This window comes from Typha angustifolia, chromosome 10 (assembly GCF_048772165.1).
Source record: "Typha angustifolia cultivar Huaian chromosome 10, ASM4877216v1, whole genome shotgun sequence".
Classification (NCBI taxonomy): domain Eukaryota; kingdom Viridiplantae; phylum Streptophyta; class Magnoliopsida; order Poales; family Typhaceae; genus Typha; species Typha angustifolia.
In genome coordinates this window covers 12,363,612-12,388,794 of record NC_133248.1, presented here as the reverse complement: position 1 = coordinate 12,388,794, position 25,183 = coordinate 12,363,612, and the positions used below count along the sequence as shown (strand labels likewise).

At 37.2% G+C, this 25,183-nt stretch overlaps 5 protein-coding genes across 7 annotated transcripts; 4 read left to right on the top strand and 1 right to left on the bottom strand.

The window, feature by feature from the left end:
• Positions 1–169: 169 nt before the first annotated feature.
• LOC140768788 (LRR receptor-like serine/threonine-protein kinase EFR) lies at positions 170–4,349 on the top strand. Of its 2 annotated transcripts, XM_073109202.1 has the most exons (3): positions 170–996; positions 1,069–3,141; positions 3,892–4,349. In XM_073109202.1, the coding sequence occupies exons 1-3, from the start codon at positions 384–386 to the stop codon at positions 4,260–4,262; spliced, it is 3,057 nt and encodes a 1,018-aa protein (XP_072965303.1). In that variant the 5' UTR covers positions 170–383; the 3' UTR covers positions 4,263–4,349. The 2 variants fall into 2 exon arrangements, with proteins under 2 accessions (XP_072965303.1, XP_072965302.1); XM_073109201.1 differs by having other exon boundaries at positions 170–3,141.
• Positions 4,350–4,670: 321 nt separating this feature from the next.
• LOC140769363 (uncharacterized) lies at positions 4,671–16,354 on the top strand. 2 transcript variants are annotated; one of them, XM_073110049.1, is made up of 5 exons: positions 4,671–5,061; positions 5,244–5,875; positions 6,004–6,048; positions 12,852–15,473; positions 15,810–16,354. In XM_073110049.1, exons 2-5 carry the CDS (start codon positions 5,725–5,727, stop codon positions 16,163–16,165), a joined length of 3,174 nt encoding a protein of 1,057 aa, XP_072966150.1. In that variant the 5' UTR covers positions 4,671–5,061; positions 5,244–5,724; the 3' UTR covers positions 16,166–16,354. The 2 variants fall into 2 exon arrangements, with proteins under 2 accessions (XP_072966150.1, XP_072966151.1); XM_073110050.1 differs by lacking the exons at positions 4,671–5,061; positions 5,244–5,875; positions 6,004–6,048 and having other exon boundaries at positions 12,926–13,064; positions 13,141–15,473.
• Positions 6,040–11,601, top strand: LOC140769364 (uncharacterized). The gene is made up of 8 exons (XM_073110051.1): positions 6,040–6,175; positions 7,705–7,798; positions 7,908–7,992; positions 8,232–8,333; positions 10,007–10,096; positions 11,079–11,153; positions 11,256–11,288; positions 11,407–11,601. The coding sequence occupies exons 1-8, from the start codon at positions 6,118–6,120 to the stop codon at positions 11,458–11,460; spliced, it is 591 nt and encodes a 196-aa protein (XP_072966152.1). The 5' UTR covers positions 6,040–6,117; the 3' UTR covers positions 11,461–11,601.
• Positions 16,355–16,590: 236 nt separating the features above from the next.
• LOC140768064 (uncharacterized) lies at positions 16,591–22,585 on the top strand. Its single transcript, XM_073108153.1, has 13 exons — positions 16,591–16,900; positions 17,005–17,066; positions 17,380–17,460; positions 17,988–18,069; positions 18,248–18,315; positions 18,631–18,732; positions 19,626–19,715; positions 20,034–20,108; positions 20,194–20,226; positions 20,624–20,701; positions 21,673–21,726; positions 22,086–22,188; positions 22,333–22,585. The coding sequence occupies exons 1-12, from the start codon at positions 16,846–16,848 to the stop codon at positions 22,173–22,175; spliced, it is 870 nt and encodes a 289-aa protein (XP_072964254.1). The 5' UTR covers positions 16,591–16,845; the 3' UTR covers positions 22,176–22,188; positions 22,333–22,585.
• Positions 22,586–23,090: 505 nt separating this feature from the next.
• Positions 23,091–25,067, bottom strand: LOC140768063 (AP2-like ethylene-responsive transcription factor At2g41710). The gene is made up of 7 exons (XM_073108152.1): positions 24,790–25,067; positions 24,575–24,657; positions 24,361–24,458; positions 24,131–24,204; positions 23,986–24,036; positions 23,815–23,891; positions 23,091–23,737 (listed from the first exon to the last, which is right to left on the bottom strand). The coding sequence occupies exons 1-7, from the start codon at positions 25,023–25,025 to the stop codon at positions 23,163–23,165; spliced, it is 1,194 nt and encodes a 397-aa protein (XP_072964253.1). The 5' UTR covers positions 25,026–25,067; the 3' UTR covers positions 23,091–23,162.
• Between the last annotated feature and the right edge of the window lie 116 nt (positions 25,068–25,183).

The window sequence follows — 25,183 nt, the reverse complement described above, 5'->3', positions numbered from 1 at the left end:
AGAGTTGGTGTAGGAGAAACACTGGATGAAATAATAGGCCAAAACAGCAGTCTTTTTCGCTGCACTCTAGTGAGCGGAAATTTCCATGGACTAGAAAACTAGATGAAATAATAGGCCAAAACAGCCGTCTGTTTTGTTGCCAAATAGTTGAGTCCACTGAGCAAAAAATCTCTATGGGCAATTCCAGCAGGGTTTAGTAATAGATATGGTGGCTTTAACTAAGAGTTAATAAAGGGTATGGCACTACATATCCTTGGGCCTTTTCACACCTCTTCCTGACATTGTTCCCTCTCCTACTGCCTTTCTACGTATTAATATCCAGCTGATGCAAATGCTTCTAACCTACAGAAACTTCAACCTAAGTCTCCACCTCATACCATCCAATGGACCTTCAATTCACCTTGAAAACAAATCTAGTTTTGCTGATACTTTCGTATAACCTTCTATGCACAAGCTCATCAACACCCATCGGAAACCAGACTGATCATCATGCTCTTCTATCCTTCAAGGCTTCCATTACCCAAGACCCATCTGGAATCCTATCTTCATGGAATGGCACCGTCCACTTCTGCAAATGGCCTGGCGTTACGTGCGGCGGCCAGCTGCACCCAGATAGGGTCATAGCACTGGACCTCGATTCCATGAACTTGACGGGGACCATCTCACCCTTCATAACAAATCTAACCTTCTTGAGAAGGCTCCATCTCTCTGACAACAAGCTCCATGGCGCAATACCAGGGCAACTTGGCCGCTTCTCAAGGCTGCAGTTTCTCAACCTGAGCTATAATTCACTTGATGGAGAGATCCCGAGTAGTATTACTCGCTGCTCTCACCTCCGCTGCATCTGCTTAGGCGCCAATCAGCTTGAAGGAAGAATTCCAAGAGGTCTTAGCAATTGCACAGAACTGCAGATCATAAGTTTGAGAGCTAACAGGTTACATGGAGAGATACCCTCTGAGATCAGCACATTGCCAAAGCTCCTAAGGCTTATTTTAGGTACTAATAATTTTACAGGAGGCATCCCACCCTCACTGGGGAATCTCTCAACCCTCTCCATCTTTGATGTAGCTGACAATAATCTTGAAGGAAAAGTTCCTGATACCCTAGGCAAGATTTCTGGCTTAGGAGCGTTTCAAATAGGTATCAACCAGTTCACAGGTACTATTCCTTCATCCATCTACAACCTCTCATCCATTTGGTGGTTCCATGTAGCTGAGAACCAGCTTACTGGAACTCTTCCAGCCAACGTTGGCTTTTCTTTTCCGAAGCTCCAATATTTTCTCATGTACCAAAACAAATTCGAAGGACATATTCCTTCATCACTAGCTAATGCTTCTGGTCTTGTGAAAATTGAGTTAGCTGGGAACAGATTTAGTGGGCCTGTGCCTCCCAATCTGGGAGTCCTAAGGAACCTGGTTGAGCTACTCCTAGCTGCAAATCAGGTAGAGGATGGAGAAGCCAACGGATGGAGTTTCCTCACATCTCTGACTAACTGCACCAGTTTACAAATCATAGACCTATATGGCAACAAGCTACAAGGTAAGTTCCCCAGTGTCGTTTCCAATCTATCCACAGGGCTCCAAAAGCTCTCGATGAATAAGAATCAGATATCCGGAAGCATCCCTGAAGGAATTGAGAATCTTGTAGGGCTTGCCTCACTTTATCTTGAAGAGAACATTCTCACAGGCCCCATTCCCACCACAATAGGTAAGCTACAGAATCTGCACGTATTAAGCTTACACGAGAACAGATTTTCTGGGGAAATTCCCTTCTCCATGGGAAATCTTACCCTCTTGACTAGACTCACTCTAGATCAAAATGAACTCGAAGGTCCAATTCCAACAAGCTTTGGGAACTTGCAAAATCTTGAACTATTGGACCTTTCTTCTAATAAGCTTAATGGTACCATACCTAGAGAACTAGTGAGCCTTTCCTCCCTATCAAGATATCTTGCTATGTCTAGTAATTCTCTTTCCGGGTCCCTGCCAATGGAAGTAGGCAACCTAAAAAATGTTGAACTATTAGATGTCTCAGAAAATAGGCTATCTGGTGAAATTCCTACAGCCTTAGGTGAATGCCAGATCATGGTATACCTTTATTTGGAAGGTAACAACTTTGATGGACCAATCCCTTCAACTCTAAGCAATCTGAAAGGTATAGAAGAGCTGGATCTTTCAAGAAACAACATGTCAGGAAACATTCCAGACTTTCTGGAGAAATTGCAGTATTTGCAGAATCTGAATCTATCTTTCAACAATTTCGAAGGAGAAGTTCCCAGTGGAGGAATTTTCACAAACCTAAGTGCTATCTCACTTCAAGGAAACAAGGAACTCTGTGGAGGTAAAACAGAGTTGCACCTACAAGCATGTCCTATGCAAAAGAAAAAAAGTAAAAGAGTTCTGATCCATAGATTAATTATTGCTGTTGCCAGTGCAGTTGCCTGTCTTACTGTACTTTGTAGTCTGTCTATTATGTGGTATTTGAAGCACATAGCAAGAAGAAGCATCATATCAACAGCCTCTGATGCGGATCATTATCAGAAAGTCTCTTACTCTGAGCTGCTTAGAGCAACTGATGGGTTCTCCTCATCTAATCTGATTGGTGTAGGAAGCTTTGGATCTGTGTATAAAGGAATTATGGATGAAGAAGGGAAGGTTGTTGCTGTGAAAGTACTTGACCTTCAACAACATGGAGCTTCAAAGAGTTTCATTTCTGAATGCAATGCATTGAGAAACATTCGACATCGGAATCTTGTCAAGATCATTACTGCCTGTTCTAGCATAGATTTCAAAGGTAATGATTTCAAAGCACTTGTCTTTGAGTTCATGTCTAATGGGAATCTAGACGAGTGGTTGCATCCTAAGAACAGTGGGATTGGACAACAGAGGAGCTTGAGTTTCATCCAGAGGCTGAATATTGCTATTGATGTGGCTTCAGCATTGGATTATCTCCATCACCATGGCCCAACTCCAATTGTTCACTGTGACTTGAAGCCGAGCAATGTTCTTCTTGACAATGATATGTGTGCTCATGTAGGTGATTTTGGGTTATCCAGGTTCCTAATGAGACCTGAATCCATAAAACTAGAAGAAGCAAGTAGTTCCAACACAATTAAAGGAACCATCGGATATGTTGCTCCAGGTATGAATTCTGACAACCCTTATCTTAATCTGTGTAGGAAAGTTAGAACAAGGCATATCTGATTACATCACATGTATATTGCTGAGGAATCTCAAAGTAATTGACATTGCCTGGATTAATTTAAAATTGTCAAATGCTCACCTGAAATGTTTCCTCAGTGAAACAAAGGGATGCTGTCTATGCCAATACTTAACTCTTCTCTATCCATTAATGACTTTTAGAAGTTTGATTTAGACGCTAAACCTTGAGATGCTCCTTTCTGCTAATGCATGATATATAGAGACCATCCATTCTCCAACTAAGTGAAAGGGAAACCAATTTGATCTTGATTCCAACACTCGAGTTGGAAATTTTCTAGCATCAACTCACAAGTTCTGTCCTTTTTTTTTTCTTTCAATACTTTCCTGTAACAAAACTCAGAAGTGCAAGTATCACTGTCCCTGACCGCTATTCGATTTTATAAAGGTGTTCTTTTAGGTAGATTTCTACAACTGCAAAAGTAAAGTTGTTTTCTAATAGTTCCTATCCACAGAGTAATCAGCCTCTGAAAAGGAGAGAATCTAAAACCTACATCACAGATTAGTTTGATCAACACATACCCTGTACCCACAAGTGTAGCCTTGATAGATTTCCTTCAGTAAAGTTGATTCATATATTTTCTTAAATTTGTATCCCACTAAATGTAATTGCCAAGACCTAAACTTGCTCGCTCTTGTTTACCAGCTGAATTTTCTTCTCATGTCTGTGCAGAGTATGGGATGGGAAGCCAAGTCTCTATTCAAGGGGATTTATACAGCTTCGGTATACTCTTGCTTGAGATGTTCACTGGAAGAAGACCAACTGATGAGGCATTTAAAGGAGGTTTTAGCCTCCGAAACTATGTTGAGATGGCTCTTCCCGAACATGTGATGGAAATAGTAGATCCACAACCCCGCTACAATGGAGAAGGAGACGGAATTGTCTCTACTACGAGAAAGACAGGAGAGGAAATAAAGAGTTATCTAGCCTCCTTGATCAGAGTTGGTCTCTCATGTTCAAAGGAATTATCAAGAGAAAGAATGGACATGGACCATGCCCTTAGAGACATGCATGCAGTGAGAGAGGCATTTATTCAGGAATAAAGCTTTGTGCACCTTATGGCATATATATACAAAGGTCGGCATGCATGTATAAATTTCTCTACTCTTTACATATGTTCTTTTTTTGGAGCTAAGGGTCATGGAAATTGACTTTTAATGCTTTATAAACTTTGAATAAATAAATATAGAATATTAAAGTAATTTTTAAGCATATTTAAATCTACGATATTTCTAACAAATCAATGAAACCTTTTTAGTATTTAATATATTACACAACGATCACATGGATCTGCCTCCAAAATCGGCAACTAAAGAGGGGGTGGAGGGGCTGCGTCTCTCGCTGACTCTCACCACTGGATCCAATGAAGCTCTCGGTTATATTCTATTTATCCATCCTCATCCTCTTTCCGTTGACTCTCCTCCCTCTCCCCTTTGTCAGCTCCCACATCCACCTCTACCGATCTACCAACCAGTGAAACAGACCACCTTGCTCTCAGATCCTTATAGAGTCTTTAACTTTGATCCCCTCAAACCCTTGCATTCATGGAACCAGACCACCACCCCACTTTGCCAATGGCAAGGTGTTACTTGTGGTGGCAAACACCCAGACAGAGTCACAAGCTTAAGGCTACTACCATCACTTGGCGTCACAGGTTCACATTTCCTCACCTTCCTCAGAATTCTAACGCTTGGAGTTAACAATCTCCATGGCCACCTTTCGCGACTAAGAGATCCCAGCCAACTGTACCTCGGTGTACCAACCTTAGGATTGTAAGTCCAAGGAACAACTTGTTTACTGAAGAGTATTTCAGAGAGACAGGAAGCATTCCTTCATCTACTGGTAATCTCTCATCTCTCTTTGGGCTTCTCTCTAGTTATCCTAAGTACTTACATCATGGATTAAGACACCTCTACGTCAAAAGGGGTTCAATCTAATTCTTTTCTCTTTAATTTTCTCAAAGTTATGTTTTAGTCACCATCTATACTTGAGAGTTTGAAAGGGTAAATCATTGTCTATTGTAGTCCAATGTGGTGGAATTCGACATCGACTTCGAATTACAGAACCTTCACATCACCAACGGATCGTCATCTTATGATCCAGACTTTCTCCTCCTACGTCAAAAGTCTTCTTCCGCTACATGGACGCCACCTTGTCTTCTAACACCGTGATATCAAAGCTGTTTCGAGTTGAATAAAGATAAGTATAATTTCACTACCATATCTAGTAGAGAAATTTGCAAAATCGTCCTTACATAATGAGATTTTTATGGTTTGAGTCCTATATTATCACTTTTTCTAGAAAGTCACTGTATGCTACCAAAATTTATTATTATTTTTTATTTTTTATTAAAAAAAACCTGAGTTAACTTAAACTCACATTAGCTTAACAGGGTAGGAATATTTCATTTTAATATTTTTTTAAAATTTCAAAGTTACCATTACCATTACCATTACCATTACCATTACCATTACCATTACCATTACCATTCATTACCATAATTTTATGATCGTATTAAATTATTTAAAGAATGGACGACCAGAAAGAAGCAAGCGACAAATATATTTGCACGGAGCCAAGTCGTCGCAGGCCTTTCTCTTCGCTCCTTCTCCAAACCCTATTCACGTCGAGCTAGGCATCATGAAGATCCTAACAGGTGATCGAGGTTTTTGCCTCTCTCTCGTTTGGGTTTGATCCGATATCGTCGTGTTGTTCTTCGATCGGTTGGGTTTGATCCGATATCGTCGTCTTTTGTGATAGTGCTTTGTATTGTGGTTTTTACAGGGCTGATCATGCTGCTGGTTCTCCTATCTATCTGGAGAGCTCCAGGTTTGCTTCTCTCGTTGATAAGATAAGACGATTACCGTTCAGTTCTTCATTTCGCTTCTGGAATTTTGTATGGCTGCTGGTTTGGTTTCTACACGATGGATTTCGAGCTCCGGCGACCACTTTCAGAGTGATTGCTCTTCGAGTTCCTTTTTTTCTTCCTTAGTTTTTCCTTTGAGGGAATTTTGTACGGAGTCAGTTAATTCCATGCTAAAAAGGAGTTAGAGTTAGAATTGGTACGTGGGATAGTGAAGGATGTTGAGTAGGATATAATAAATGAGCACAAACCACCTAGGATTCTATTGCTCACTTACCATAATAAATCACCACACATATCTATGCATGTAAACTACGTGAGCAATATAGATTTTCCTAAGATTTTTATGATATTTTCCCAATATTTCTAAGTTTATTCTGATCTAGGGGTTTTTGCCCTTAAAAATACCCCATATTTGCTTGTTTATTTTTATTATGTGAATAAATACCCTCCTAGTTAGTTTTCAGTAAATACAAGGGTACTTCTAAATAATTTCATAGAAAATAAAAATAAAAATATCATTCACTAAGATAAATGTAGAAAAATTCGAATTCTGTCATCTTATATCTAAATTGATCTAATTTCAATGATTAATCAACTCCAAGATGTATCCATAAGAAAAGAAAGATAGATTTTGAAATATATAAAAGAAATGACTATCACAAAACTCTCCATAAGACACCCCCTTATCTATCCTACTAGTAGGGCTGTCAAAATAATCAAGCCGGCTCGAGCTCGGCTCGAGCTCAACTCGATAATGCTCGATCAAGCTCGGCTCAAAAATAGGCTGAGCTGAGCTTGATCATTAAAGCTAGGCACGAAATTAAATTCGAGCCAAGCTTGATCATGCGTCAGCTTGAGAAGGATTGAATATATATATATATATATATATAAGTAATATCAAACTAATATGAACCATTGGATTAAAACCCTTTCACCCATTTAGAATTTCAACCATTATTTTCTGATACGGTTATCTTTACTGTTTGTAATTTATATTTTAGTTGCTTGTAGTTTTTTGACATAATTTTTATATTTTGATTGCTTGTAGTTTTCTAACCCATTTATCTTTATTACTTGTAATTTATATTTTAGTAATATTTATATCTTTATAGTTGAATTAGATTTTATTTTAAGCTTGATTCAAGCCTAAATTAATTCAAGCTTGCTCAAGCTTGAAAATGGTTTGAAATTGCTAATTGAGCAGCTTGTTTAAGCTCGAAATTGGCTTGCGTTTGAAATTGGCTCGGATTGAAATTATTTCAATTCAATCTTGATCACAAAGATAGGCTCGAAATTAATTTTAATCCAAGCTTGATTAGAGCCAGGCTCGATCAAGCTCGGCTTGTTTACATCCCTACCTACGAGAGGATGGTGATTAGATCGGGCGATGAGGAATACACTAAAAAATTAATTGTATTCAAATTACAACTAAACTTTGCTAATTAGTTTCTCTTCCAACATAAATATAACTAAAAATAATTTGTAGAAAATAATAGTGCACCGTCTGTTCGGACCCTTCACAATTCTTTCTCCTTGTTAATGCATTGTCTCTAGTCTCTATCAATTTATTTTTTTTAAAAAAAATATTAATATTATTTCATTTGTATTTATTTGGATAGATCGACAGTCTTGCCCCGGAGAATCAAGAATTTGCTTCATCACACCCCCTAGCTGTTCTCAGTGGGAATACATGCCAAATAAGACATATATAATGTGATAAATCTATCTACATCATTTTCTTGCTTCTATTCACATTCTCTTTTAAGGATTGCTAGTTACATATTATTTGATAAGATTAGCTGATTGAGGTTATTCTTTCCAGAGGAGTAACAACATTTATAAAACCACTCCCCGTTCTGGGAGCATTATTTGTCTGTGCATGCACCTGGCTCATCTGGCGCGGAAGAGTATGTTGTTGTCTTATATCTTCAATTTCTATATTTTTTTTATGCACTTTGAGATCAGAATTATCAATAGTGAGCTTGCATCTCTTCTTATATTGTTACAGATTTTTTTTTGTCACGAACTATTTGATCGCTGGCTACTTTATCTTAATGCGTTAGAACATAAAATATAAAAATTATCGTCCTTAGAGTAGTCTGACTCTTTTATATTTGTTTGTGTTATATTGCTTGCAATTCATCAGCGCATCTTCTTCTCTGATCATATGTATGCCACCAACCGTGATTTGGCTGATGGTGTTTCAAGCGTGACGAAGAGCTTCGTTCGTTTGTCTGCTGATGTTTCTGTAAGTATTATACCTCCGATCAGAATTCTCTTGTTTATGGTTGTCATTTTCGTCAAATTATCCATTTGCTGTGCCATTTGAAAGTGATTGACAAATGTATTTATCTTTCTTTGACATAAAGGTTCTATTAATATTAACAGTGTCATCAAACAGTGGATTTAGAACATTAAAGTACATACGTACTTTATTTTATTTGATGAAAGGTAGAATATTATATTAAAGTACTAATGCCGGGTTATATAGGACTCTTGCTGCAGTTTGTGAGTAAAAGTAACACCAAAGGGGTCGAAAAAGTTTCTTGCCATGGGCATAAAAAACTGCCATATTAATGGAATATAACTGATCAGTATGCCGCTTTGTTAGTTTTCAGATGTATATATTTCATAGAGGTACAATATGATAAAAGCTATATAAAATCTTTCATAATATATGAGATCGTTCGAGGCGGTGTTTTCGTTTTGTATTTACGAGTAGTCGTGAGTCATTTTTACCTCCACATGAGTGTGACTTTACATCCGAAGCATAATGAGTCCTTCTCCTAGTGTGGTGATTTTTGTCGCAATAGTGGATTGAAAATAAGCACATTGATTGTCAGTTGTTATTAGGGAGCCCAACAAGGAGCACACAATGTAATCTATCTTGTCGGGGTCATTAGGACCCGAAAATGAATTGTCAATATTAAACTTACGATATCTGATGGGAGGAGATATCCAGCTGATGTGGTGTTTTTTAGAGATGCACTTATCCGAGATTGGCAAAAGAACGTAGTGGTATTTATAGGCTAGGGCCACCGTTCGTTCCCATAAAATACCAACAGGTTCTCTTATCCTGTTGAAGTGGATATTGTTTCTATTGTTCCAAATATTTCATAAAGTAATCGCCACAATAGATAACATCAAGAACCGATTTTAATTAGTAGTGTGATCAAGCACTATGATCCAGCCACTCTTGAACCAAGTTCGATTCGGCATGCAAATGGGCTAGGTTTTGTTGAATTCTATCCACATATCACAAAGGGGCAAGCAAAGAAGTGATCACAGGATTCGTCATGGAGGGCACATGTGTGATAGATTTGGGGCAGCCTATCCGTTGACCCGTGAACAAGGTTCCGGTAGACAAACAGTTCCAGACTACCTTTTCAAAAAACACCTTAATTATAGCAGCACTCTCAACTACCGCATTACTTTTCCAGCCCTTTTAAACAGTCAAGTCCGCTAGATCAATCATATTAAACATATTGTACACATACTTCTGTTTGAAATGATTTGCTTGTTCTCCATGTCTCTAGAAGTGAAGTACAAAACTATTGATATGTGAGACTTATCATCTGTTTCGAGCGATGTTACAAGGCAAAAGTTGGTCACTCCAGAGAAAAATAATGTGAATCCTTATCAGTGAGAGATTCAAGAGTTTGATGCTAACCTTAAAACTCAATTTAATTTAAAAGCTTAAACGCTTAGGTGAATGTCCGGGCCTCTTTAACCATTTGAGCGCTATCTAATTGGCGATACTAATCATCTAGCGTTGGTCTGCTATATTATGATATAGCAAGTATGTTAAAAAATTTTAGTTGGGCTTAATTCTATAGCCAGCAAATATGTGATGCTGAAAACTATTAATTCCTGTATGCAATATGATACCTTCTGAAGCCTTTTATTTTTCTTTTTTGGCAGGCTACTGAGGAGCATCTAACACAGTGCATTGAGAAAGTGGATGAGAAACTGGACAGGCAGAAGGAGACATATCAATCCATAAAAGACCAGGTAGTATTTCCTTCATGTCTGTATATCTAGATGCTTTTGAATTTGATGGTGCAATCTACAATAAAGATAGTGATATTAATATGTTGTGGGAAATTAGCCGCAACGTTTTTCATCCCTTATTTATTTATTTATTTATATATATTTTCAGTTTGTACCTGACAATTTGAGAAAGTTCTTTTTTAGCTAATCTCATAAACTCTCTTATAAACTCCATTTCCTTGTTGATATGAAAACATAAAGCAGTCAGAATTTTCTTTTCCTTTCTATTCCTTGTGCACAATGTAACATTAACAGTTGAAAGTATTTTTTTCACTCCATGTATAATTTGTCTTTGTCAAAGACTAAATAGAACAAACCAATCACAATGCAGATACAAATATATATATATATGTAACTCTCTCAATAGAAAAATAAAATCAAAGAAAAATAACAAATCCACTGTATAAAATATAGAGTATAGAAACTCTAAAACATCTCAAATAGAATAACTTTTATCTAAAAAATTTACCTATGTGTACACAATCAGCTAGTACAAAAACTCATACAGGAGAGATTATGGCAGGCTCTTTGTTGCCATATTTCACTACTGTCTAGCTCCCTGCAAACCTTTTGTAGGATAGTCCATTAGTGTTCTCGCACAATCCGCACTTTCGTCTGGCTCTTCTACACTATCGCATAAGACTGCTCACTCTCTTAAAAATCTAGTTCTCTATGTCTTTTAACATAGGCATGTAAAGCTTATGTCACTCTCTTAATCAAATTATGTTGCAGTGCTTGTAATTTCATTAGTAAAACTTCATAATATCTTAATTTAACTAAAAATACTCTCGACACCTCTTACTCATCAAAGTCAGATTAGACTCCTAATGAGGAGGCCTAATCCAATAACACACTGTCTCTCTTTTCTTGTTTTGTGCGTGTTGGTGTGTTTTCTATGCAACTTGGCAAGCCTTTTTTTTATTTCTTAGTGCCATGCATCCAGGCCACTGAAGTAAATGGGACAGTTAGAGATTTGGACCAAGTAATGGAAGCCATAAAAGAATCGCTACGGAAAATTGTGAGTGCAAATATCTGTAGGATATAATGCTCAATAATTTGAACTTCGACAATCTGGTTTCTGGCTCATGTTTAGTATGTTGGCGTGTTACTTTATTTGCAGAACGAGAAGATGGACTCACTTTACGAGAATCAAGTAGGTCATCTTCCTGTGATGTGCTTTATGTTTTTTGTGTCCTTTCAAATTTGTTTCTTTGGTTCTTATTCTTTTGCCGTTCTTTAAATCTCTCTCACTGATTAAGTTTTCATTGCAGGTTCAGATTTGCACTTATATTGAGTACCTCGCCCAGTGGATGGATGGTTGTTGAAGGAGAGTAGAACGGCCTGAATTCCTCTAGGTATTTTTCAATGGTTAATGTTTATCACCGTGCTTGGCATTTGGAACTTTGTAATGTAGAGATGCTATAAGTAATTCTGCACATACCAGAATCATCAAATATTCCAGCCCAGCCAGTGGTAGAAGATAATGCTGCTGATTCACCATTATTGGCTTCCGTAGTCTGATCTATTTTCTCTCCACATTGGATGGAAGCAGCAAAGGAACTAGGACTGGAAGTTTGCTATCGGAATCATAATTGCTATCTGAATCATTGTGATTATTTTGTCATCACAGAAATTATTAAAAATAGTTTAAAACCTATCCGATACTATGTTTGAAAGCATAGATAATAACATATATCGTATTTTATATGAGATTGATAATAAATATTTTACACTCTGGACTTTTAAAAGGTTAGTTTAATCGTTTACATGTATTTATTAAATTTAATAAAATTTGTTAGGAATATTACATTAAAAATTAATGATATGATAATTCTCAATTTTAGTCAAAATTTTAGTGTTTATTGTTAAAATACAAAATGGCAATCATAATATTTTGAAATTTTCTAGTGATAATTACGTAAGAAATTCTTTTAATATTAGAGGTGTGGAAAATGCTTGCATTTTCTGCATTATTTTTACGTCACTTTTCTGACATAATATATATATTATAATATAAGTAATATCAAACTAATATAAACCATCAGATGAAAACCCTTTCACCTATTTAGAATTTCAGCTATTATTTTCTGATACAATTATCTTTACTATTTGTAATTTATATTTTGGTTGCTTGTAGTTTTTTTGACACAATTATCTTTGTTACTTATAATTTATATTTTGGTTCCTTGTAGTTTTTTAACCAATTTATCTTTATTGCTTGTAATTTATATTTTAATAATATTTATATTTTTATAGTTGAATTAGATTTTATTTCAAGCTTGATTCAAGCCTAAATTAATTCAAGTTTGTTAGGCTCAAAAATAGTTTGAAATTAATAAGGCTTGAAATTATTTTAATTCAAGCTTGATCACAAAGATGATACCAAATTAATTTCAATCCAAGTTTGATTAGAGTCTCGATCAAAAGTTTTATTTTTGATTTTTTTAAGAGTAAACTTAATTACATATAAATATATATATATATATATATATATATATATATATTACTTAACCAGCTTAAAGATTCCTAAACCATTTAGTATTTTAATCATCACATCACATTGATATATGCCTTCAGACATGCCAATTATCTTGCTAACTCCCACCACTGTATTACTCTGCAACACTGTATTCAATGAAGCTCTCGGTTAGATTCTATCCATCCATCCTCCTCCTCTTTGCCTTGACTTTCCTCCTCCTCCCTCTCCCCTTTGCAGCTCCCACATCCACATCCACCTCTACAGATCTACCAACCAATGAAACAGACCACCTTGCTCTCAAATCCTTCCAATCTTTACTTTCTGATCCCCTCAAAGCCTTGCAGTCATGGAACCAGACCACCCCCCTTTGCCAATGGCAAGGTGTTACTTGTGGTAGCAAACACCCAGACAGAGTCACAAGCTTATGGCTATCATCACTTGACCTCACAGGTCCAATCTCTCCTCACCTTGCCAATCTCACCTTCCTCAGATTTCTAAGGCTTGACGATAACAATCTCCATGGCAGCCTCCCGCCGGAGCTCGGCCGCCTTTCACGGCTAAGAAAACTCAATTTGAGCATGAATTACCTTCACGGGGAGATCCCAGCCACTATATCTCAGTGTATAAAGCTCAGGTTTCTTGATCTAAGGAGCAACTTGTTCACTGGGGAGATTTTCAAAGATATTGGCTCACTCTCAGAGCTGTGGATATTGAATCTGGGGGAGAACAATCTCACAGGAAGCATCCCTCCTTCTATAGGTAATCTTTCATCTCTGTTTGGGCTTCTCCTTCATAACAACAACTTGTATGGCAGCATGCCACAGACCATGGGTGGACTAGTTAGTCTTGAAATTTTTCAGATAGCAAACAATTTGATATCAGGAGAGATTCCTTCCTCACTATACAATCTGTCTTCGTTGCTATCGTTTACTTCTGGTAATAACCATTTGGAAGGAGGTCTTCCCTCTAGCATGTTCGACACCCTTGTGAACCTTGAAAGGATCATTTTGTATCAAAACCGGCTTCGCGGGCTACTTCCGGATTCGATATCCAATGCCTCCAATCTCGTCGAGTTTGATGTCGAGCAGAACAGCTTCAGTGGAGTAGTGCCTTCCAAACTGGGGAATCTGAGGTATCTGTATTGGCTAAACCTTGATGAAAACAATCTTGAAGCCAATAAGATCAGTGACTGGGATTTCCTCACCTCATTAACAAACTGCAGCCTTTTGGAGACTTTACTCCTAGAATTCAACAGGTTTGGAAGCGTACTGCCTGCTTCAATAGCCAATCTCTCCTCAATTATGACTACGTTCGCAATTGGATGGAATCAAATATCTGGAACTATACCAGCCGGAATTGGCAACCTTGTGAATCTTACTGTTCTCGGGCTGAATGACAACCAGTTGACAGGCCGCTTGCCTTCGACAATTGGTAGGCTGAAAGATCTGCATACACTGAGTTTGTCAGGGAATCGTCTAATGGGGCAAATTCCATCTTCCATTGGCAACCTCACTCTACTGAATCTGCTTTACTTAGACAGTAATGAGTTCAGTGGAAGCATTCCTGCAAGTCTTGGACAATGCAAGAGTTTGGAAGAGCTAAACATCTCACAAAATAATCTCAGTGGTGCCATCCCCAAAGAACTAGTTAGCATTTCATCTCTGACAAAACATTTGGGTTTATCAAGCAATTCCTTGAGCGGAATGCTGCCGCCTGAAATTGGCAATCTAAAAAATCTTGATGCTATTGCTATTTCAGATAACAAGTTGTCAGGTACAATTCCTAACTCTCTCGGCGATTGTCAGAGTTTGGAATACCTTTACATGCAGGGGAATTTATTTGAAGGCACTATCCCTCAATCACTGCAAAATTTGAAAGGTCTAGAAGAGCTTGATCTTTCGCGCAACAGACTAAGCGGAGAAATTCCAGAATTCCTGGAGAAGTTGGGTGCCCTGTATCAACTGAATCTGTCATTCAATGATCTCACCGGTGAAGTTCCAAGCAAAGGAGTTTTTAGCAACACAAGTGCAGTTTCAGTCCTTGGAAACAGCAAATTATGTGGGGGTAATCAAGGACTCAATTTGCCAATGTGTAACATGCAGTCAAATAGAAAACATCTGCCTGTGGCACTAAACGTTATTGCACCAATTATCGCTGGTTTGCTAGCTTTGATCATATTGGCAGTGATCTATGTCATTGTCCGTCGAAAGAACTTGAAAAAGAAAACTTCTTTTAAATCTTCGTTAGATGAACAATTCACAAAAGTCTCTTTTTCTGAGTTGCAAAGAGCAACTGATGGGTTCTCAGAATCCAATCTGATTGGTGTTGGAAGTTTTGGTTCAGTCTACAAAGGAGTGCTGGCCACCAATACCACTGTAGCAGTGAAGGTTCTCAACCTTCAAAGACATGGAGCATTGAAGAGCTTCACGGCTGAATGCGAAGCCTTGAGAAACACCCGGCATCGTAATCTGCTGAAGATATTTACTTCGTGCTCAAGTCTCGATTCTAGAGGCAATGAGTTCAAAGCTTTAATACTAGAGTATATGCCAAATGGGAGTCTGGATAACTGGCTGCATCAAAAGGAACCAGAAAATTCGAATCGGACGACTTTGTCGACCCTTCAGAGGTTGGACATAGCAATCGACGTAGCTTCTGCACTGGATTACCTTCATCATCATGGGCACCTACCAATTGTTCACTGTGATTTGAAGCCCAGCAATATCCTACTGGATGAGGACATGTCTGCTCATGTAAGCGATTTTGGATTAGCAAAGGTTCTTTGGAACCAAGCGACTGAGAACAATCAAAACTTTACAAAGTCTCTCGGAATAAAAGGAACCATTGGATATGTCGCTCCTGGTAATACTTTCAACTGATATGCATTTAATTTCTTAGCCTACAAATGTTTTCTCCTCTTCTTTCTTTTCGTATATCAACGATTCTGCAGTTTAGAGTAACTAGTAGTATCACAGGTCTTCATGGAAAGTGATAAATTTAGCTGTAGAAAATAGCAGGTTGATCACATCTGCATGAATTTTAGCTACAGATCAACGGAACTATTTCACACTCTGCACATCATATAATTTCATATCTTTGCAACAAGTCTAGGTTCAAATGTAACATTTGTCTCCAAAATGGTTTGACAGATCACACGTTCCATATCTCAATAATGATCATTGCATCCATTGATTACAGAATATGGGATGGGTGGCGAAGCCTCGGTTCATGGAGATGTCTACAGTTATGGAATTGTGTTGTTGGAACTTTTCACTGGAAAGAGACCAACTGATGACATGTTCCATGATGGTTTAAACCTTCACAAGTATGTAAAGATGAACTCTCAGGGACAAGTGCTGGATATTGTGGATCCAAATCTCCTCTTGTTGGAAGATGGTCAAGAAGCTGAAAGCAAGGCACTCGAGAAATGCATGGATTCCGTGATTAGAATTGGCGTCGCATGCTCTGAAGAAGATCCGCAAGAACGAAAGCAAATGGGGGAAGTCGTCAGGGAATTGAATGCAGTAAAAGATTTGCTTCTGAAAGTCATGTAGTGAAAGCAGCTCGACTTGAAGATGATGTATATGAAATAAAACAACAATTTAGGCATTTTGGATTGTTGTATATGAAAGGAGAGATGCTACATTTGAACATCAATTCTTCTTTCAAATTAATAATTCATAGAATATACTATGTTGTGACTTTGTGGAAGATAATTGTGTTTCATAACTGAGGAGGTTAATACCGGACATTAGACATAAGCATTGAGAAATAAATTAACTTGCTATTACCAATAATTATTAACTAATAATATTGGCCGGGTACATTCTGAGATACACAAAATAATTGAGTCATAAAAAATAAAAAATAAAATCTTTTTGAGGTATTAAAAAGTAAAATATAGAGTCAAATGATAAATATTGAGGGTGTGAATGATAATAAAAAGAATGTAGGTGTTTGTTGGTTAAATTTTCTAGATTGCCCGCGGCAGAATCAGGCAGCCTCCTTCCTCCGCCATTACCCGATCCAACGGCTCATACGCTTCCGAGCTCGTGTCCGATCCCCCGCCGCCAATTAGCCAATCCGCCGGCTTATACTCTAAGAAATTGACTGTCATCTTCTCCTTCGTCATTAACCTTCTTCTCGTTCGCTTCCGACTTCGTTCGAGACTCTTCTAGGGTTTCGCTTTGGGGAGAAAGAGAAGGATCGGGGTTTCGTAGCAGAGGAGAGATCGATGGCGACGCAGGTAGGGATGGGGCTCACCAAGATCGTTATCTTGGTCGGAGCAGGTGACTGTGATTTACCCCCTCTTTGATTCGATCGTTGTGTTGTTTCTATTGGGTTTTGGATGTTTGCTTGCGTGATCTGATGCGTTTGTGATCGTGTTTTGTAGGCGTTACCGGTTCGGTCATGCTGCGGAACGGCCGGTTGTCCGATGTATTGGGAGAGCTTCAGGTTTGAATCACTAGTTGACAAGCAAATGGGATTTCTACTTGATTCTTGACTTTTGTTTTGATTTTTTGTCTGCTCTGGTTTGATACTTACACTGCGATTTTTTTTTATCAAAATTGAAGACGAAAGTAAAAGAAAAGAGGGGAACAAGAACGATATCTCTTGTTTTCCTCTTTTTTTCCCCGGTTATGTGTTTTCGTTTTGGATTTGAAGGGCATCCATTACTTTTGTGTTAATGATGAGTGAAAGTGTATAGATTTGGTGGGAAGATGAAGCATGATCAAGTTGACATTTGTTATGTTGAAACTTTGGGCAGGATATGGTTAAGGGATTGGAAAAATCAGCACAAAAGGGAGATGATGCGAATGCTGACTTAAACGAAGTTCTTGCTTCCCAGGTACTTTCTTATTTTAATTTGAGAGGTTGTCTTCTTTTACTATGAGCGATGGAAAGTTGCAGTTGTTTAACGACGGCAGTAGTCTGTGACTCTATAAGATGCTAATAATGTTCTACGATATATAGTGTTTATTCTTTAAGGACCAGTTTGCATTATACACCTACTGGTGGCTTTTACCCATGTTACTTTATGAATTTATCCTTTAATCTTTTTTTCCTCTCTTTTTGTGAGGCTAATGACGAGATTTTGTCAGCTACTTTTGTGCCTTCCGTCATTGTAGGTTGTGGTAGTGACAATTACCTCTAATATTTTCATGATCCACCTAGGATTTTATTGTATCACAGGGATATTCGTCATGCTAGGTGATAAATATGGATTTACTCAATTTATGACATTCTTAAACTTTTTACTATTTTTTCAATATTTATAAATTTAATTCATTCATTTTTGTATATTAGAAAAAAAATCCAAAAGGAAACCTATCTATTTTGTATATTATAGTAAGATGTCGTTCATATGTTTCATAGGTTCGCCGGTTGGCCATGGAGGTCCGACAACTTGCTTCTGCACGTCCCATAACTGTTCTCAATGGAAATTCAGGCCAGACAGGTATTTTCTGTTGCAATTAAAGTTTTATTGCAAAGACTGAGATGCAATGTGATGATTATTTATGATGCTCTATGAGCTAGTATATTATTAAAATTTGCTTGCTTCTGTTAACATACTCTGAGGATATGCATGATTGTTCCATAATTTGGTTATCAGCTGATTGAGATATTCTTTCCAGGAGTTACAGCACTTATAATACCAGCTGCGACGTTGGGAGCACTTGGCTATGGATACATGTGGTGGAAAGTATGTTCCATCTTTATCATCAATTGTTAGATTTTTATCTACTTCCGCATAAGAAATATCAATTGCTGTTACTTCTGAGCTTGTATCTCTTCCTATATTGGTTTTCCTGTCATGAGTTATTTAGTTGCTTCTTTACTAGTCATATAGATTCTTTTAAACTATTGTCTCAGGAATATAATAATATGGTAGCACAATCTTCTCCAGTTTCTTTTCTTGACTAGTCTTTGTCCTGTAGATTTTTTAGCTGAATGGCATGACTCTTTACATTTGTTTCTGTCAACTAATTTTGTTTATAATTGCTTAAAAATTCATCAGGGCTTCTCTTTCTCCGACCTTATGTACGTCACCAAACGGAATATGGCCAATGCTGTTTCAGGCATGACAAAGCATCTGGAGCAAGTGTCTGCTGCTCTTTCTGTAAGTATTATACTTATGATTAGTATTCTCGTATTATTTACAGCTGTCACTTGCATCATTAAGTGTCCATTTTGTTGTACCTTCTGAAAGCGACTGGCAAATCTATGTATCAGTTCTTAGCACAAAGGACTCTAAACTATTAATTGTGTCATCAGAAGTGGAAGAAGTGCACAATTACTTCTATTTGATATTATCTGCTTGTTCTCCATGTCTTAGGAAGTGAAAGTATGAAGCCATGCTAGTATTGACTATGAAACTTATCAACTATTAGAAGTGCTGTTATATGGGAAATTTTTTGTAACTTTTGTTGGTCAAAGAAATATGGGAGTCCTTGTCATTGTATGCAGTGCAAGTTTGATTATTTTGAAACAATCATAAGTTCTATAGGGCCTTTTTTTTTTTGGTTAATATGTTTATGTAAGATGCCATGTGAATTTTCCCCTACTCAAAATGTATATTTTCCTTGTCAAATCATTAAACATAAGCCTATGACTATTTGCCAATAAAAGGGTGTTTATAGTGATAAGATGCATCAAGTAAGTTATTTAATTGTGGATGAATATGAAATCAGCTTGTTGATTCTTCTGTTCTTTCCCTCTCTTCTGCATTTCACCCGCATACTTTTTCCCCTTGAATTACATCGCCCACATTACTGCATTAGCTTTTCTCTTGATTGTTCTGTCATACTTGATTGGTCATTCATGAATGATGAGGGTCAAATTAAATCAGAGTACACTAAAAAAATGGTATCAAGCATTCCCCCCTATATTGTGATCCAGCGAGTGTGTTACAAAATTTAAGTTAATCTTGAATCTATATCCGTGCTCAAAATCTAATAATTCTTGTATATTACATGGTACCTTCTGAAATCTTTTATTTTTCCTTTTTTGTAGGCAACTAAGAGACATCTGACACAGCGGATTGAGAGGTTGGATGATAAACTGGATGAGCAAAAGGAGATATCTCGATTGATAAGAGATGAGGTACTCTCCATTTATATCTGTATATCTAGCTTCTTTTGAATTAGGTAATGCAATCATAAAGGAGAGTGGTCCTATTATGTTGTGGGAAAATATGCTGCAACATCTTTATCCCTATAATTTTTAGTTTTTTTTCCCAGTTTGTACCTTGATTTTGATAATTTGAGAAAGTAAAGCAAGTCTCTTAAACTTTCTTATGAACTCCATGTCCCTGTTGTATGAAAGCATACAGCAATAAGGTTTTCTGTCCTTTTGCGTTGCTGATGTTAGTGTGTTTTCTGCGCAACTTGTCAAGCCTTCTCTATTTCTTATGCTGTACAGGTCACTGGTGCTCATTTGAAAATCACGAATATGGGCTCAGAAATAAGCAACATCAAACAATTGGTATGGGATCTGGTGAGTGCATGTATCTTAGTATCTAATGGTCAACAATTTCTACTCTGGCAATTTGGTTCTCATATTTAATATTCCTTATTTGCAGGATGAGAAGATGAACTCAATGGAAGAGAAGCAGGTAAACCATCTTGATATGATGTGCTTTATGTTTTTTGTCCTTTCAATTTTGTTTCCTTTCTTTTGGTTCTTAACTTAGGAAATGAGAACTTATTATGTGAAGTATCTAAGTGGTACAGTACTCCCAGTTAGATGTTCAAAATTAGATGGACTTGAGAGTTTCTAGTACAAGCTTAAATATGAGTTTGTTGTCTTTGGCATCATATATGTTGAAGGAAAGGTACGTGTTAAGCAATCAGCTGTAAGGAAAATCACAAGTCAATAAGTTGTAGGGGCACTAGGTATCAGATGATTACAAATGAGTATAGGGATTAGGGATGATATGTGAACCAGAATACCTATTACCCTAACCATTGTTTTGCTATTTTTTGTATCTCATGACGAAATTGTGATTGCAGAATTTTTCGTGTGCTGGTGTTATGTACCTCTGCCAATTTATTGGTGGAAAGGGAGGGAAAATGCCTGAATTTCTGCAGGTATGGCTGATGTACTTGTGTTTTCAGTGGTTAATGTGGACATTATTATTACTTGTCAGTGATATCTTTCAGTTGTTGTGCAGACATTTAAGCTTTCATTTGGATTTGCTTGGAAGCTGTTTTTCTTTGTAACTTTGTTTTTAGCTTATATATTTGATCTACTGCTGAGAAATTATCTAGCTCTCTAGTTTCAGTTTTGCTGCCTAGTGTTGATGATTTAAATACCAAGACATCACGTATTGATATTATTGCTGAATTATTGTGAAGTCAAAAGTTTGTGAATATTATTAGAAATAATAGTATATTAGTTTTAAGTTTTAACTATATTTTGTACTTTCATCACGCTATGCATGCTTTGCGTTTCTGTGTGGTGAAAAGTGATTCATAAAACTTGTGAAATTGGTCATCAATTTGTCACTCAAATATAAAGAAACATAAAAAGATGACTTGTGGGATCACACAAAGTGTATGCAATTTGTGATCTAATCGTTGGAAATATTTACTTCTGGACAAACATATGTAAGTATGATTTATAAAACAACGTTCCAGATTGGTGCCAATTTATTTGTCAAAGCTAGTTTATAGAAGATAGTGTTTGCCATGACACCCTCTGACCTTTCTTGTGGTAGATTAGCCTCATGACGACAACTCTATCTCCTAAGGTTTTTCTAAAACATGGAGAGAGGCAAGGTGATGAAGGATCTTGCCTTAGTATTTAGAGTGCTGACCTGGTCTTGAATATAAATAGCAAAAGAGCCCAATGAAAATGGCCTTCAAGTCTATCTTTATGTCAGTTAAATAAGAACATCAATGAACTTCTGTATATTCACCTTCTAGGAGCTTGGATTTCCATTATGAGATATTAGTCACATCATACTACATCATTTTAGTCTTGTTGATTGCATTAAGTGCCTGGCAATTGGCATTTAAACTCATAACCCTGGCTAATGTCTTGTCATTTTGTACTGCAGGATGGCTCTAAGGTTGCTAGCAAGCGTTTTATTGCAGACACGAGAAGTATAAAGGTTCTAATTCCTATTGCTTGTAATTTACAGCTTTAGCTAGAACACTTTTCTGGTCCATTTTCCTTTGCTTCTGCACTCTGTCACAAATTTTCCGGCAATTAATCAAAATTTTGTATTAATACCTCTGAAGGCCTCATATAATCTAGATGTGGGGGACTCATTGCCATCCAGGAAGTTTGATGCATTGATTTAAATGATCTTTTTGAATTGTTTAGCTCCAATGGATTTACTGCTTTCTGTGGAACTTAACCTATTGGTGTAAATTTGAGACAGTTGCACTGCGGTAACTTATGTGCTGTAGAGACACAGAATAATATTGAATTTGGTGGCTCATCAAAACTTCTTTTCTTTCAACCCAGGGCCTGCAGCATATATTAGAGGCTATTGAATCAGGAAAACTTGACAAGGCTAATACTGATGCCATCTTGCCAAATGACACGAGTCCTTGAACAATTCACACAGGTTTACAACTGGTTCTCTATTTTCATATTGGAAATAGCCCGCTCACACATTGTATAGCTGTATTGACATGTTATGATATACTACTTTATGTTGCAGAATTTAGTAATGTCGACTTGACTGCTAATCTGCTATATGCTCTTGTAGGACTCTATAACTAGACGTAGAGGTTGTGCTTCTTTTGCATCAGTCAGGAACACAAAATCAAACTTTTGGTGGACTTGCCTTGTAAAGAAATGAGAGTTCGTTTTATAGGCTATGTACCATAAAACAGCCTGCTACCTGATATTGTTCAGACAACTGCTGTGTGACTGTTTTGTAGAATTGAAATAGAAAACTATCTATTAAGACATTCCCTTGTAAAAATTGTCTGCAATAAGAAATACAAGATTGCCAATTATTTGCTTTGTCTCATAAAGATGAATTTCTGAACACAGTTCTTTTAACATTAATGCAGCTTTGTGAAGTCAATCGTTCTTCTAGCTGCAGACCATCTTTTATTTTGTTAAACACTATGTGCTGTTTCATTTTATTTTCTATTTTTCTCTTGAGAAAATGTTTTGGGGCATTAGAAAAGGTTACACGAGCCAAGCGACTTGTTTATATACGCTTAAAGCTGTTAAGTTTATTGATGCGCATGGCCATCTACCTACAACTTTTAATTAGTCCACGGAGATACTCATGTGAACTCAAATGGGTCATATCTAAGGATGTCAAAGCCAAAGTATTTGGCAATTGTGATTAGCTAAATGGAAAATAAGGTATCATACATGCTGCTGACGCCTAAGTTTGGGTGGTTGCTTTTAGTAGCAATCGAACTATAGGCAGATGATAATTCGATCAAGTACTTCTCTTTTCCGATTTTAGTTTCAATCTGAATGAGAGAGGTGATGAAAGAAAAAAAATTCACAAAATTCAATTTGCTATCTTGTCTCTGATCCCAATATCGATTTCTAGCTATCGAATCTGGCACAAGATCACAAGCAGTTCCAAAGTGATTGCTCGATGCGAGCTGCAGTCCTCGGCAACTCAAAGTTCTGCATGCTGTCAACATCTGAAGAACAAGCAAGTGCGTCATCGGCATCTCCAATGTAAAAGATTGCATTGTACTCATCATCATATTGCAGCCTCTCATCCTTTGTGCCCATTACTTCAATCTCTGCATCAAGTGTGCTCTTATTCTTCTCCATTAGTTCCTGAAACATTGAGGACCTCAGAAGGAGATCTAATGCAGCTGGAGAGGATTTACTGCAAGAACCACCCCCTTGTAGTTGATGGGGCACAGACTGTTGGTCGTATCCGTTGCTCATCTCTTCAATGAGATAGGGGTTGTTCAAGAACTGCTCAACCTCAACAATATTGTCTTGGAAGTTGTCATGAGCCTCCATAGTTCTTGGTTCATTCAGACTGTGTTCTTGGGAGCTCAAACTATTGGTATCTCCTGGCTTTAGCCATCTGATATATGTGCTTAAATCGAAGTTGGTCACAGCGTTAATTCCACGGTATTCGATTGCGGCGATGTCGTAAGCGCGAGCAGCCTCTTCTTGAGTGCCTGTAAGCAAATCTTGCCATGTTAAATTGTGTACAGGAAAGTTATTCGGAGAGGATAAGAGTGAGCATATGACATACTATAAGTTCCAAGATAGAGGTACTTGTTTCCAAACACTCTTCCAATCCTTGCTTCCCACCTTCCATTGTGATGATGCCTGGAGTTTTCAGAAGTGATTGTACATCTAGCCACGTTGTTGATGTATAGAACTAGTGATGAAAACAGAGAGAGAGATGTACTTGGAGTATTACCTTGCAACTCCTCTATATTTGGAGACACCTCTAGAAAAACCATTGCTCTTCCTGTTAGTGGAGCAAAGACGATTGTTAAAGTTAAAAAGAGATCACAAAAGCTCTCTATATTGGGGTGTATAGATAAAGTTTGAGCAATTAATACCTTCTTATTGAGGCTAGGTACTCTTCTTTGGTTAAGCTCTGCATTACTTTTATCTCTTTCTCATAATCGGATATCTGAAAAAGTTTAACAAATGAATGAAAGAAAGTAATTGAACTCGTATATTTTCATTGAATTTATATCTACGATTCATAATAAGAGGAATAATGAACAAGTAAAACATAGTGCTCTTGTTCATATAATTATTCCAGACTTGAATGACATAAACATACTGAGAAATTTATGTATGTGGTGATTCCCCAGTACTTCAATGCAGCTAGGTCATAAGCTCTTGCCGCCGCATCTTCCTCGTTGTACGCGCCAAGATAAACTGCTTTGAATCATATTCGAACTTTATCTCATATATAAAACAATGAACAAATCAAGAAGTATATATATATATATATATATATATATATATGAGTTAGAAATCTCATGACTCATGACCTTGCTTTCCTTTCTTCCTTTGTGCTGCATTCCACGATCCCTTATCCCACAAGTGTGCTTCAAACCGGCCTGTCCATCTATGCCTACATCATGATCAACCTTGTTATATATATATATATTTCTAAAGCTTTAAAACTCGTGACATGCATACTCCCTAGTTATATATATCTATTAAGCATATATATGCACTTGTTACATGCTATATATATATATACCTGCTAACTCCTCGAAATCTTGAACTCCTCTTAATTGCAGCACTGCTAGTAGTAGTACTAGAATTATCAGCTATCTCCTTGTTATTCTCGTTCATCGCCGATAACAAAGCAGGCTCTCTTCTCCTCCTCTTGACACCCTTCACTCCTTCAATAGTAGCCTTCATTGCTCTCATGGGTGGGCTAACAAGTTGTCCTCCAATGCTGTTTATAACCTCACTCTTCACCAAGATATCCATGCTAATAGTTGCTGTGATTTGAGTTCTTGTTAATTTCTACCTACAAGAATAAGGACAAGAGCAGACGATGATTTCGGGATTAAGTACGAGACAAATCTATTGTTTTTTTTTGTGTGGATTTGCCAGCCTAAGCCATCTGTTACTTTGTTTAATCTCGA